At 35.8% G+C, this 16,104-nt stretch overlaps 1 protein-coding gene across 1 annotated transcript in view; it reads right to left on the bottom strand.

Moving 5' to 3' along the window:
• Window positions 1-5,507: 5,507 nt before the first annotated feature.
• LOC149087957 (actinia tenebrosa protease inhibitors-like) overlaps window positions 5,508-16,104 on the bottom strand; it is a 47,844-nt gene continuing 37,247 nt past the window's right edge. Inside the window, exons 10-11 of the mRNA XM_089250570.1 lie at window positions 13,040-13,189; window positions 5,508-5,745 (exon numbers count right to left, since the gene is read on the bottom strand). Coding sequence (XP_089106696.1) covers window positions 5,573-5,745; window positions 13,040-13,189 — 323 coding nt within the window. The 3' untranslated portion in view covers window positions 5,508-5,572. The remainder of the gene's footprint in view (window positions 5,746-13,039; window positions 13,190-16,104) is intronic.

The raw sequence follows: 16,104 nt of genomic DNA, 5'->3' as shown, positions 1-16,104 counted from the left end.
AGGGCAGATATGTGTGATTCCATAATGGAGAAGAGATATCGGTGATTCCATAATGAAGAAGAGAGATCAGTGATTCTATAATGGAGGAGAGATATCGGTGATTCCATAATGGAGAAGAGACATCAGTGATTCCATAATGCAGGAGAGTGATCTGTGATTCCATAATGTAGAGGAGATATCGGTGATTCCATAATGAAGGACAGATATCTGTGTTTCCATAATGGAGAAGAGATATCGGTGATTCCATAATGGAGAAGAGACATCAGTGATTCCATAATGCAGGAGAGTGATCTGTAATTCCATAATGTAGAGGAGATATCGGTGATTCCATAATGCAGAAGAGATATCAGTGATTCCATAATGGAGGAGAGATATCGGTGATTCCATATTCTAGAATAGATATCGCTGATTCCTTAATGAAGGGCAGATATCTGTGATTCCATAATGGAGAAGAGATATCGATGATTCCATAATGTAGAGGAGATATCGGTGATTCTATAATGGAGAAGAGATATCGGTGATTCCATAATGAAAAGAGACATCAGTGATTCCATAATGGAGGAGAGATATCGGTGATTCCATAATGAAGGACAGATATCTGTGATTCCATAATGGAGAAGAGATATCGGTGATTCCATAATGGAGGAGAGACATCAGTGATTCCATAATGCAGAAGAGATATCAGTGATTCCATAATGGAGGAGAGATATCGGTGATTCCATAATCTAGAATAGATATCGCTGATTCCTTAATGAAGGGCAGATATCTGTGATTCCTAATGGAGAAGAGATATCGGTGATTCCATAATGTAGAGGAGATATCGATGATTCTATAATGGAGAAGAGATATCGGTGATTCCATAATGAAAAGAGACATCAGTGATTCCATAATGGAGGAGAGATATCTGTGATTCCATAATGAAGGACAGATATCTGTGATTCCATAAGTGAGAAGAGATATCGGTGATTCCTTAATGGAGAAGAGACATCAGTGATTCCATAATGCAGGAGAGATATCTGTGATTCCATAATGTAGAGGAGATATCGGTTATTCCATAATGCAGAAGAGATATCAGTGATTCCATAATGGAGGAGAGATATCGGTGATTCCATAATCTAGAATAGATATCGGTGATTCCTTAATGAAGGACAGATATCTGTGATTCCATAATGGAGGAGAGATATCGGTGATTCCATAATGAAGGACAGATATCTTTGATTCCATAATGGAGAAAAGATATCGGTGATTCCATAATCAAGAATAGATATCTGTGATTCCATGATGGAGAAGATATATCGGTGATTCCATATTAAACGAGAAAATTCGGTTATTCCATAATGTAGAGGAGATATCGGTGATTCTATAATGCAGAAGAGATATCGGTGATTACATAATGAAGAAGAGACGTCAGTGATTCCATAATGGAGAAGAGATATCTGTGATTCCATAATGGAGGAGAGATATCGGTTATTCCATAATGAAGAAGAGACATCAGTGATTCCATAATGGAGGAGTGATATCGGTTATTCCTTAATCTAGAAGAGATATCGGCGATTCCTTAATGTAGAACATATATCGGTGATTCAATAATGAAGAACAGATATCGGTGATTCGATATTGGAGTAGAGATATTGATAATTCTATAATAGAGAAGAGATATTGGTGTTTCCATAATGAAGAAGAGATATCTGTGATTCTATAATGAAGAGGAGATATCGGTGATTCTATAATGGAGAAGAGATATCGGTGCTTTCATAATGGAGGAGGGATAGCGGTGATTCCATAATGGAGAAGCGAAATCGCTGATTCCATAAAGAATTGAACATACGGGGATTTTATAATGGAGGAGACATAACGGTGAATCCATATTGCACGAGAGAAATCGGTGATTCGATAATGGACGAAAGATATCGGTGATTCCATAGTAGAGGAACGACAGGATATATTCCATAATGTAAAAGAGATATCGGTGATTCCATAATGAAGAAGAGACACCAGTGATTCCATGTTGGAGAAGAGATATCGGTGATTCCATAATGGAGGAAAGTTAGCGGTGATTCCATAATGAAGAAGAGACATCAGTGATTCCATAATGGAGGAGGGATATCGGTGATTCCTTAATGAAGGACAGATATCTGTGATTCCATAATGGAAAAGAGATATCGGTGATTTCATAATGGAGGGGAGATATCGGCGATTCCATAATGTAGAAGATATATCGGTGATTCAATAATGAAGATCAGATATCGGTGATTCCATAATCTAGAATAGATATCGGTGATTCCTTAATGAAGGGCAGATATCTGTGATTCCATAATGGAGAAGAGATATCTGTGATTCCATAATGGAGGAGAGATATCGGTTATTCCATAATGAAGAAGAGACATCAGTGATTCCATAATGGAGGAGTGATATCGGTTATTCCTTAATCTAGAAGAGATATCGGTGATTCCTTAATGTAGAAGATATATCGGTGATTCAATAATGAAGAATAGATATCGGTGATTCAATAATGAAGAACAGATATCGGTGATTCGATATTGGAGTAGAGATATTGATAATTCCATAATAGAGAAGAGATATTGGTGTTTCCATAATGAAGAAGAGATATCTGTGATTCTATAATGAAGAGGAGATATCGGTGATTCTATAATGGAGAAGAGATATCGGTGCTTTCATAATGGAGGAGGGATAGCGGTGATTCCATAATGGAGAAGCGAAATCGCTGATTCCATAAAGAATTGAACATACGGGGATTTTATAATGGAGGAGACATAACGGTGAATCCATATTGCACGAGAGAAATCGGTGATTCGATAATGGACGAAAGATATCGGTGATTCCATAGTAGAGGAACGACAGGATATATTCCATAATGTAAAAGAGATATCGGTGATTCCATAATGGAGGAGAGATATCGGTGATTCCATAATGAAGAAGAGACACCAGTGATTCCATGTTGGAGAAGAGATATCGGTGATTCCATAATGGAGGAAAGTTAGCGGTGATTCCATAATGAAGAAGAGACATCAGTGATTCCATAATGGAGGAGGGATATCGGTGATTCCTTAATGAAGGACAGATATCTGTGATTCCATAATGGAAAAGAGATATCGGCGATTCCATAATGTAGAAGATATATCGGTGATTCAATAATGAAGATCAGATATCGGTGATTCCATAATGGAGTAGAGATATTGATAATTCCATAATAGAAAAGAGATATTGGTGATTCCATTACAAAGGGGAGATTGCGGTGATTTCATAATAGAGGTGAGATATCGGTGATTCCATAATGAGTTGTCGAGATCTCTTCCAGCCCAGCTTCATGGCAGGGTCTGGAACAAGTAGTCATATCAGTGAATCTATATTGCACGAGAGAAATCGGGGATTCCATAACGGGGGAGAGATAACGGTGATTCCATATTGAACGTGACAAATCGGTAATTCGTTAATGGAGGAGAGATAACGGTGATTCCTTAATGGAGGAGAGACATCGGTGATTCCATAACGGAGGAGAGATAGTGGTGATCTCATATTCAACGAGAGATATCGGTGATTCCTCATTGATGGGAAGTTATCGGTGATGCCATAATGGAGAAGAGAAATGGGTGATTCCATAATGGAGAAAAGATATTTGTTAATTCCATAATGGAAAAGAGACAGCGGTGATTCCTTATTGAACGAGAGAAATCTTTATTTTCATAATAGAGGAGAGATATCGGTGATTCCATAATAAACTAGAGATAGCGCTGATTCATTAATGTAGAAGAGATATCGGTGATTCCATTTTTAAGGACAGATATCGGTGATTCCATGATGAAGGACAGATATCGTTGATTCCATGATGAAGGACAGATATCGGTGATTCCATGATGAAGGACAGATATCGGTGATTCCATAATGGAGTACAGATATTGATAATTCAATAATGGAGAAGAGATATTGGTGATTTTATAATGGATGAGAGATATCGGTGATTCCATAACGGATTAGAGATATTGGTGATTCCATAACGGATTAGAGGTATTGGTCATTCCATAACGGATTAGAGATAGCGGTGATTCCATAATGTAGAAGAGTTATAGAGATATCGGTGATTGCATAAGGGCGGAGAGATATCGGTGATTGCATAAGGGAGGAGAGATATCGGTGATTTCATAACGGAGGAGGGATAGCGGTGATTTCATAACGGAGGAGGGATATCGGTTATTCCATATTGAAGGAGAAAATTCGGTGATTTCATAATGCAGAAGAGATATCGGTGATTCCATAATGGGGAGGGGGGAGATATCGGTGATTCCATATTGAAGGAGAGGCATCTGCGATTCCATAATGAAGAAGAGATTTCGGTGATTTCATAACGGAGGTGAGATGGCGGTGATCTTATATTGAACGAGAGAAATCGGTGATTTCATAATAGTGGAGAGATATCGGTGATTCCGTAATGAAGAATAGATATGTGTGATTCCATAATAAAGAAGAGATATCGGTGATTCCATAATAAATGAGAGATATCGGTGATTCCATAAGGGAGGAGAGATATCGGTGATTTCATAACGGAGGAGGGATAGCGGTGATTCCATATTGAACGAGAAAATTCGGTGATTCCATAACGGAGGTGTGATTTCGGTGATTCCATATGATATATTGGGTATGGAAATAAATAAATAAATTTATAAATTGTTTAATTGGGTATTAATGTTATTATATTGGGTATGCATCAAGGTTACACCGAATTTGAGTGTTTTCTGCGTGAGTGAGATAGCCGCGACGGAGAAATTTCCATTACAAAAGAAATGTTTGCCCTTAACGTGAATGGAAAGTGGGAGAAATTAATATACACGATGAGAAATCGGTTGTAAGTGATTATGTTCTGTAGTCCCCTAATTCACATCAAGCTAGGTCTAACCCCTGATTGAAGCTCACCTCTCTTTAAGGAAGAATTATTTCGTCCCGTTGGTGACCGCAAAAGATAGGTTTTACTGTACTTTTAGTTCACTGAAGCACAGATGTAAAAATTCTGCTTTTTTTTCGAAATGTATTACTTATACTACTTTCTTCATTCGCTACCATTAACCACGGAATTTTAATCTTCCTTTTCATGTAATTTGTTAGGATACATTGCAGTAACTGCATAATGAAGTCACATGACCGAAAACATAATAGATCGTACGATATTACGGTAGTGGCAATTGTCGCAAACTAAGCGAAGCAACGTGATTTTTTGGCTGAATAAGGCAATCACTGAAAAAAAAACAATTTGTACAAACGCTATTGCGATATCATGGCAGGGTCTGGACATTTTTCAAATGCAAGCAAATAATATTTCGGTGATACCTCTTCTTCAGTTGGCGCACTAAAAAAATCGGACTCCCTTCAGTTAGCGCCTTCTTTAGGCCCGTAATTCTAGATCCAGCCCTGTGTAAAATGTGCGTCCCGGACTGTAGTGGGGAAAAAAACGACAAGGAATTCGATTAACGAAAGCAGTCTTGATTCGAAACTCATCATGTTCATTCCTGTTCTATAGTTTTATTAAGTTATCATAATGTTCATTACATAATGATTACTCCTAAGAACTGCATTGGTTTTTGCATTCTTCTTTGGTCTTGAAGTTGTTGGCGTTACCCCCGCAGCCACCATAGTTGAACGATTCACATTTTCCGTTCTTCGAGTTGAAATAATATCGGGGCTTGAGAGCTCGACATGGTCCAATTTGACGTTCCAAATAGCATATGTCAGAATCTGAAATGGTAATATTTTTTGTAGTATAATATCTTACGTGGAGATACATTTTTATATACACAGTGAACCCTAAATTTAATGGTCCAATCAAAACAAAGGGAATGTTCGTTAAATCGCGAATTGTTTTTAATATATAAGTATCAGAAACACACTAATAACTGCAATTTTATCCATACAAGCAGCAAAATATAAAAAAAAAATGCACAATTTTTAGATGTATTAACAAATGCTTTGTCATTTTTTAATGTTATGTTTACCATTGTTTAGGTTTCCGTAATTAGTACAGTAAAATCGCTCTTTTATACAGACACTAACGGGGGGGGGGGGGAAGAAATTTTTCCGTAAAAGAGGGGTGACCGTTAATCAGAGGTTTCTAATGCGTACTTTTTACAATGGGAAATTATTATTTGGCCGCGAAAGAGAAGTGACTTCGTCTGAGGGGTGTTCCTTAAGAGGGGTTTACTGTCTTGCATTTTAGCTGATGGTTTTTTCTTGGAATGCAAGAGATTAGAGATGTATAACCTTCATACTGCAGGACCGCCATTGCCAGCAGAGGGGCCAGGTACGAAAATAATTGCGGATTCCCGAGGCATCTTTATAATTTCGGGGCCACTTATCCCCGATTTCATATATTCTGTGCGAGAGGGGAAATTGGAATCCAAAAATTCGTGCATTATTACAGAAAAAAATTAATGAAAACTGCGAAATGGAAATATTCAAAATTTATTAAATAAACGATTTTGATACCAATCAAAACTAGAACTTGGTGAAAAAAATAGTCTGAGAACTAATGAAAATTTAGAATCCATAAATTTAAAATAAGAAAAATTGATATAGAGATAGAATTCCAGCATCTCCATGAAAATTCAGAATAAATGAAATAAAATTATGATAATACCAACAGAGAATCGTGAAAATTCAGAATTTCAGAATAAATGCAAAATTCAGAATTTGTGAAATAAATGATTCCAGAACTACTGTATATCTTTCATGGTGAAAATGCAGAAATACTGTCTATAATTATTTCTTTCCAGATGAACATTCACACACAGAATTAGCAGAACTATTTTTTCTAGATGAAAATTCAGAATTCCTGAATTTTGATAAAAATTCGGAATAATGAAAGAAATGATTCCAGAATTCAGAGTATAATGAAAGAAATAATTCCAGAATTGATAAAAATTCGGAATAATGAAAGAAATGATTCCAGAATTCAGAGTATAATGAAAGAAATAATTCCAGAATTGATAAAAATTCGGAATAATGAAAGAAATGATTCCAGAATTCAGAGTATAATGAAAGAAATAATTCCAGAATTGATAAATATTCAGAATAATCAGAAATAATTCCAGAATTGATAAAAATTCAGAATAATCAGAAATAATTCCAGAAGTGATAAAAATTCAGAATAATGAAAGAAATGATTCCAGAATTTTGATGAAAATTCAGAATAGTGAAAGAAATTGTTCCAGAATTTTGATGAAAATTCAGAATAATGAAAGAAATGATTCCAGAATTTTGATGAAAATTCAGAATAGTGAAAGAAATGATTCCAGAATTTTGATGAAAATTCAGAATAGTGAAAGAAATGCTTCCAGAATTTTGATGAAAATTAAGAATATTGAAAGAAATGCTTCCAGAATTTTTATGAAAATTAAGAATATTGAAAGAAATGCTTCCAGAATTTTTATGAAAATTAAGAATAGTGAAAGAAATGCTTCCAGAATTTTTATGAAAATTCAGAATAATGAATAATGAAAATTCAGAATAATGAATAATGAAAATTCAGAATAATGAATAATGAAAATTCAGAATAATGAATAATGAAAATTCAGAATAATGAATAATGAAAATTCAGAATAATGAATAATGAAAATTCAGAATAATGAATAATGAAAATTCAGAATAATGAATAATGAAAATTCAGAATAATGAATAATGAAAATTCAGAATAATGAATAATGAAAATTCAGAATAATGAATAATGAAAATTCAGAATAATGAATAATGAAAATTCAGAATTTATGAAAAAAAATTATCATTACCGAAAGGGCGGGGCCCCAAAAACACGGGACCCGGTGTAACCGCACCTGTCGCACACCCCTTACGAGCTTTTCTGTCCAACTAGTACTGCTTCTTTTAGCTTTTCATCAGTGACGTTTGACAACGATTTTGCAAGTATAGATACACTTTAGTTTTTAAATTGTGTTCGTGTTTTCGCTTCATTTCTTCACATTATTGCAAGTTTACTGAACCCATTCTGGGTGATTTACAATCTATACAGTCACCTGATAAGCACGTCATACATGTGCCACTAGCAGTGTGGTATTTTCCTACTCGGTTAATAAATAAATAGGGTAAAAATAAACAGTGGCTAAATAAAAAGGGCTAAAAATTCGAAAATAATTGCAGTAAAAAAAAAATAACAGTAAAAGAGTTTCAAAAGATTACAGTAAACTTCATTACAAAACATGAAAAAATTTAATTTTCACAAAACCATATGCATATATTTACATTGCAGTCAAAGTAACATTCGCATCACACTTAGAAAATATGTATTAATAATAGAATTGTTTAAAACAAGCATAGACGCAACTATAATTGTCGCTTAATTTTAATAAGAATAATCTTATTATTAATATATATTTTCTTAGTGTGATGATTGTCGCTTAGTTTTACTAAGCAGCATTCTCAAATCTTCACTGAATATCTGTAGGCGATTTCGATTTTTGTCGAAAGATTTGTGACTGCACATTCGAACGTCTCGCACCTGAAAATGTTGCAACCTTTTCACCATTTTTACATTAGAACCTCTCCATAACGAACACACACACGGGACCGAAAATTTTCTCCGCTAACGAGGAGTGTCCGTTAATGGATAGTGCAATAATCAGTCGCATGTCCGGAGTTCCGTTGACGTAATTCAAAAAATGTTCGGTAACGGGAGGATGTCCGCTAACGGGGGAGTGTCCATTATGGGAGGTTACACTGTACAGTCAAACCTCGTTAGTGCGTCACCCGGTTAACACGTCACTCCGCTTACCGGGTCACTATTTGGAAGTCCCAATTATCTTCGGGTAGGAATTGGCACGGATATGGCTTACTCCGTTTAACGAATCACTCCGCTTACTAAGTCATATTTTTGTTCTCCCAAGAGTGACTCATTAACGAGGTTTGACTGTATATCTAATAAAGTCCAGGTACAGTATTTGCTTTTGCAATCAGAACAATTGACAGCCATCTTCAAATTTGACCTTCAGGCCCTTCTTCTTTTAATGTTATTTCTGTCAATTTTTGTTGCAAATGTGATAATTGTTATCGTTTGAGGTTGAAAAAAAAGTAGTGAAAAAATTGTTATTTTTATTCACTACAGATATACATATACTGTATATATATTAATATGTGTGGCAGGCATACTCTTATGAAATCGCATATCCAGAAATTTTATTTTACATGAAATCATTTCCACCGACACATGCTGGACTTCAGTGTTCTACTTTGACGCGGAGCACAGAGTAAAATGTTGATGAGTTGAGTTGAGTTCCGCTGAGTGCTTCTTCATTGATGGTAAAATTTAGCCACTCCTCATTACTCAAGTTCAAACAAAGCCACTGGTACATGGCTCAATTTGAAATATTTATTTTTTAAATGGAATTGATGCAAAAAAACTACTCAGTGATTTCGATTCTATAGTGGCCATTTTAGAAATATGCGCTATCTAATTTAGAATATATACAAATACAAATACAAATACAAATACAACGCCACAACAGGCAAAATGCCCAACGAGGTGGCTGATGAAAAGATGCCCATAAAAATATGGTTGTCATATGTTTCAAAAATACAGCAACCCAATTAAAAATGCAATTAACACAAATTACAAACAATATATACACATGATAAAATATTATACAATGCCCATAAAGAATACTTATGGTTGTCTTATTCTATGAATGGATAGCTTCTCGATTTACCCCAACATGTTTATCGTATTTCTTTTTAAACGTGTCAATTGTGTTACAATTTACTACCTCCGGGGGTAAGCTATTCCATTTATTAACAACCCTATTGGAGAAAAATTCCCTGCGACACCATAATACTACTTACATACGTACTTAACTAACATTACATAACTTATTACATAATACTTAATACATACGTACTATCTAATTAGAATTAGTGTTGTAACGCACTAGATCACCACCTCGGATAGTCCTATATCACTAGAGATAGGCCTCCGCACGGATTGCCATAAACGTCATTTAGGCCATCTAACAAGTTTGCCACATTTTGAAGCACAGCATCCTATTTCGTTTCTTCTTATTTTGGCGTAGAATCTTCCTAATTGGCTCACAAATGTCGCATGGTGATTGGATGTGAGAACATAGAAATCGCCAATTCTGTGCCCGATCATTTCTTTTTCGCACAACGATGATACTGGCACGAGCAGGAAATTTTTCCCTAAATATTCTGAGGAAAAATGGACTACTTACTGACGTCACAAGCAGCGTGCGGGGGCCTTCTGTCTCTAGGAAGTATTGACTAGATATATATATGTATTCCTCTGAAGCATGGATCGGCAACCAAATTTACCTGGCAATCTGCTGCTTTATGACTTTCTCCCCTTATCAGAGATCGACTCCAATAGGACACGAGTCCCAGCAATTTCGTTGTCTTTTTTTTTAACCACTAGAATACTGAAAAAAAATTATTTTATTATTGTCTTTGTACAGTCGATTCAATTGTCGGTTGGATTTTTACCAATCTTGTAGGTTTTCAATTGAATACGTTTACAATTTAGAACAGTGATAATCCTTCCCCAGGTAAATCAAAGAAAGAATCAACAATAAAGGCAAAAAGCCATTAATTCCTAAACCGTTTCAACAAGCTATAGGTGCCTTCTTCAAAGCATGACTAAAACCCACTATCGAAGCTGACCAGGGGTCAGCTGTCAGAGTCGATCACTGAATTTTACGCATATCGGAAAAAATAATTCACTTCAAGCCAGTCACCGTGGTCAGAACCAAGTGTGTCTTTCGTGTCGGCATTCTGCCCACGCCCTACTTTTCTCATACAAGCAAAATTAGTCAATTAATGAAATGTACAAGATATACGGAAGACTGGATGTTATTAGCTGATCGGTTCATCGTCCATTGCACGGTTCCGTTCGGCACATACACGCTCTAGCGAAGGAAAATCTTTATCTCCTCTGTAGCTTAGTGGACAGAGCACTCGTCCGGTAATCGAGGGACCCGGGTTCGACTCCCGGTAGAGGCAGAGATGAGTTTTTTCCTTCCTTAAAAAATTAACATCTAAAATAATAAATATCTTCACAACATCCAGTCTTCCGTATATCTTGTATTAAAAAGTGGAGAGCGACATTCATGTCATATATATAGCCATCTGGTGGCTCGTCGTCCATGAGCTATTAGCTGATCGGTTCATCGTCCATTGCACGGTTCCGTTCGGCACATACACGCTCTAGCGAAGGAAAATCTTTACCTCCTCTGTAGCTTAGTGGACAGAGCACTCGTCCGGTAATCGAGGGACCCGGGTTCGACTCCCGGTAGAGACAGAGATGAGTTTTTTCCTTCCTTAAAAAATTAACATCTAAAATAATAAATATCTTCACAACATCCAGTCTTCCGTATATCTTGTATTAAAAAGCGGAGAGCGACATTCATGTCATATAATGAAAGGTAGTACACAATAATTCATTTTGATTAGCAATATCACTAACAGGGCCGCAACTAGATTCTTGGTCACCCGGGGCAATCGCGCATTTTGACGCCCCCCTTGTAATGTTCAAGGAGAGGTTTCGGAATAAAATTTGCGCCCCTCGGGTCCAGTGCCCGGCGCACGAGACCCGCCTGTCCCCCCCCCCCTAGTTGCGGATCTGATCACTAATGAATGATTTGAACTTGACATTTTCAGCAAAATATCTTGGGGGGGAAAAAATCAAAATTTAATCGTTCGAATAAATTAGGTTTTGAAATCGTCAATCAAGCCATTCGTGCGACATTCATTGTTATTTTAAGTAAATTTTGAAACAAATGCGAACGCAAGTACGACGTATTTTCGTATTATATTACCTTATTTTCTGTTATGTTATTTCGGGTGTTAATGGTTTCATAGGAAAAATTATTTCGCCAAGCAATGTAACAAGATAATGAACAAATAAAAAAAAAGATTCCATATTTTATTTTGTTAATTTCCTACCCAAAACATTATCCAGGCATTAGTCACTAGATCGTTAAAATATTTGGACTCAAGTCAGAGTTCTTGCCTTGTACTCGTGTCTAAGTCGGGCTCTGGCAATCTGTCACTTATCTCTTGAATCACCAGTGTTACTGCGATATTATTTTGGTTCATATTTTAAGAAAATGCAATTTTCATAAGTTATTCATAGTAGATTGAAATGGATTCTACGGAAAAAAAATGTTTAACATGATAAATACGTGAGACAAATATCCATATTAATAGCCATAACTGTCATAACATAAGGTCGCTAAAATAATTTTAATCTTTGATTTCTGTAAGGAATACAAACTCAAGTAGGCTTCATGGAAAAAGCGGGATGTTTTTATAATCGAAAAGTCCGGAAACAAAATACTGATGATATTGTCTCACAACACATTATCCAAAAAAAACCCAATTTTCTCATTTGTTTTGTGTAACACGTTTTCTTCGGCAGCGTAATATTTTACCCCCTGACAAACCACAGATTTTTCAAGTTTGGGACTTCGCCACTTATGCTGCATTTTCTTATATGCATTAATATTTCTCCTTATTTAGCATCATAATCAAAAATTTTAAATGCGGATAGAGTTAAAAGCCGGATCTTATCTAAAATGCAATTTCTTTTTATTGCACCTTTATCAGGGAATTTTCAATCCTGATGGGTGGTCGATTAGATCTCGTAAACATTCGTCTGGAGAATTTCTAACGAATTGGAACGTGTTGTATATCCGTGGTCCTAACGTAAGGGTGAGAGATCCCGCTAATAAATTCCCGCGAGGCCCCCGTGCCTGGTAACGGCGGCCTTAATTACAACGTCTATCCGAAAAGCCAAATACAGAGGCATAGCATAAATAACACCAACAGTAAAATGTAAAAATTTCAATGCAATGACAATGTAGGATTATTCTATCATTATTTCGGATTTCACACGAAGCTTGCAATCCTTCGATGAAACATAAAAAACTCATGCACACAAGCTGCTTACTGTATCAGCTGATACTCTCTCAAGCTGCCAACTATATTTTTGGAAAGAGAATCTTGTCTTAATACTCACCGCTAGCTGCAAAAGCAGAGTAGATGCAAACGCAAAGCAAGATGACGACCTTCATTTTCCTCGGATTATCGACTAGAAGTGGCCAGCTAACGACGAAATATCCCTTTATACACACACAGTATAAAGTTTGTTTGAAACACCAGGTGCACATTTGATATCATATTTCCGGAATCTAATTATATCACTCGCTGTTCTTTTCATGAGCCAAAAGGCAAATAAGTGGAATGTGATGACACGGACATGAATATATATATATATATATGAAAACATTCCCGGAAAATACGTGTCATTTACTAATTTGTTTGTAGTTGCTGCTCACTTCTGAAAATGGATTCAAGGACAACAGTACAAGGTGCCCCGTGAATTAGTAAATAGTTTAAAAAATTAATAAAAATTAAAGAATTTGGTATATTTGAATGCGGTTTGCAAAAAAAAAAAAAAATCGTACGGGAAAAAATTGAGTTCAAATTTCCGCCGGTAGAAGGCGCTAATCAAAAGCAAATTACCGGAATTGTGCAAGTCATAAAATTCAGGGTGTATGATTATAATAGCTCTTTTTTTTTTTAATTTTCTTGTTACTGGCGCTTACATTAAGTTTCCATTGTAGTGTTGACCATTGGCGGATAAAACACTATCGGTGAAGTTCTTTTTTTTTTTTTTTTGCCTCAGCCACGAATCGCCGGCTGAAACTTTACGAACGGTTCGGAACACAGAAGAGATTGAAGAAAAATTACGATCCAGTCACTCCCGATTTGCTTTTTTGTACAACGCCGTGTATCGACAAAAGTTTGAACTAACTTTATACTTTTCTGTACCAAAAACAATTACCCCTTCTTGAAAACTTATTCAAACTAATTCGAATATACCAATTCCTTCAGTTTTTGTGAATTTTCGAACTACAAAATTTATAATTTTATAGGAAACGCTGTATTTTTTTTTTGATAAACAAATAGCCATTGTAATTATAAATAAATAATAAATAGAAAAATAACAACTTCAATCCGTGTATACAAAGTGCTAATTTATATGGTTCACTAGGAGACCCAAATTGCCTGATAGGCGCTTATACATAGGTAACCACATAATAAGGCCAGAAAAAAAATTTTAAAAACCTAGGTTGCATATTGAACAAAAATTTATCATTTACAGATCACATCGATCATGTCAGCAACAAAACAAACAGAGTTCTGGGAATGTTAAATCGAATAACTTTCACCCCAGCTAAACTCACATTAAAAAAACAAAACAATTCTTTACAAGTAAATTTTAAGACCAACAATGCTATATGCATCACCTGCGTGGACCCAGGCTTGCAAAACAAATATTAAAAAATTACAAGTTACTCAAAACAAAATCCTGAGAAGATTAGTGGGTGCACCTTGGAATGTAAGAGGAGCTAACATAAGAAATGATTTGAATATCCCACATATATTTACCTACATCAAACAAACTCTGATCAGTTCGATAGGATGCTAAATTCAGATTTTGAACATCTTAAAGAAATAGTGAATTACGACATAGGGATCCTAAAGAAATATAGGAAACCTAGGCAGATAATGCACTTAGACTGGGAATTGCTATAAGTCATTTTTATTCTTCTCTGATATGGGAAATTTCGTAAATATTGTATATACTGTAAATTGAAAATACCTGCAAGTACATACATTTGAATTTTTGTGTTGCGATAGAACATTTATCAGAATTTAGCCATATTTAACCGCATATACTGTTATGATAGAACTTTTATCAATATTTAGCCATATTTAACCGCATATACTGTGTCCTTAACCACATATAATTACATGTTGATGGAACTTTTGAGAAAGAAAGAAGGGGAAAAAATGAATGATGAGAGTTGAACTTGCAAACCGGATTGCCAGAATTTTTGAATAAATATAATTGAATATATATATATATATATATTCTGAAGGCACTGCACTGAATACTTGAGCAGAACTTTCATACTTGCTATTTTGAACATTAATTTTTTATGATAAAAAATTGACGGGTTTTTTTGCGTCGCGACACCTATGTGAGGTTTCCCCCCCCCCCCCTTCCACCCGAATTAAGTGTTACGCGAGCGAATGGACTTTCTCCCTTGGTGATGTGTGTGATGATATTGTGTGTCATGTGGTGGTGTTGAGTATGTTGTGGCGGCATTGAATGTGTTAAGGGAGGCAGACAGACCATGACCGATTGGACTTCTTTCTATCAAACATGCACAACATAATTCTATACACAAACAATATATACTTCCCTTTCTTCATAGGCCTTCTTGGCCAGTTTGTACGCTGACAGGCGTCCCAAAGGGCTGGGAATCAGCCAAAATTCAATTCTGGTGTGGCAATCCGTGTATTGTATTGCATTTGGTTAAGTTCTTTTATGTCTTGGAAAACTAAACGTCAACCTCGGATGTAACGGAAAAATAAATGGAATTTTCGATGTCGTTATAACCAAATTTGACTGTATCGTAGGTGCTAATGCTTCTGATTTTTTTAGCCCTATTAAAATCTTGCGGTTGGAAACCAGATTCTTCCGATTTTTCGTATCATCATAGAAAAATCCTCGAATTGTGCTTATGAAAAATCCCTAAAGAAAATTCCCTTAATCCAGGTTGATCATAATTCCTCGCGTGAAAAATACGGGAAAATTTTTCGGAAAAATACGGGAAATAAATAATCATATATAATACAGTGTCCATAAAATGTAGATTATGGTTGTCGTATCTAAGTATGGATAGTTTCTCGATTTATAGCCTAACATGAATATCGTACTTCTTTCATACGTGTCTATTGTGTTAGAATTCGTGACCACTGGAGGTCAGCTATTAAGAACCCTATTAGAGAAAAACTCCCTGCGACACCACAACCTGGAATTGTCCCTTACAAAACCACACTGGTGTCCCCTTGTCGAAGCAGTTGATTGACGGTCTGTTAATAACTCATGGTCCATCCTATTCATCCCGTTGTTAATCTTCAACAATTCGATCATGTTCCCCTCGACACCTGCGTTCTTCCAATGTATAAATATGTTCAAAAAAATCAAGTCTTTTTTCATAGCTGAAG

The sequence above is a fragment of the Pholcus phalangioides genome, unplaced genomic scaffold (genome assembly GCF_987345545.1).
Source record: "Pholcus phalangioides strain wild (caught in Gottingen) unplaced genomic scaffold, Ppha-v1.0 ptg000003l_1, whole genome shotgun sequence".
NCBI classification, from domain to species: domain Eukaryota; kingdom Metazoa; phylum Arthropoda; class Arachnida; order Araneae; family Pholcidae; genus Pholcus; species Pholcus phalangioides.
Note: the sequence above shows the minus strand (reverse complement) of the source record. Positions and strands in the feature narration are given on the sequence as shown.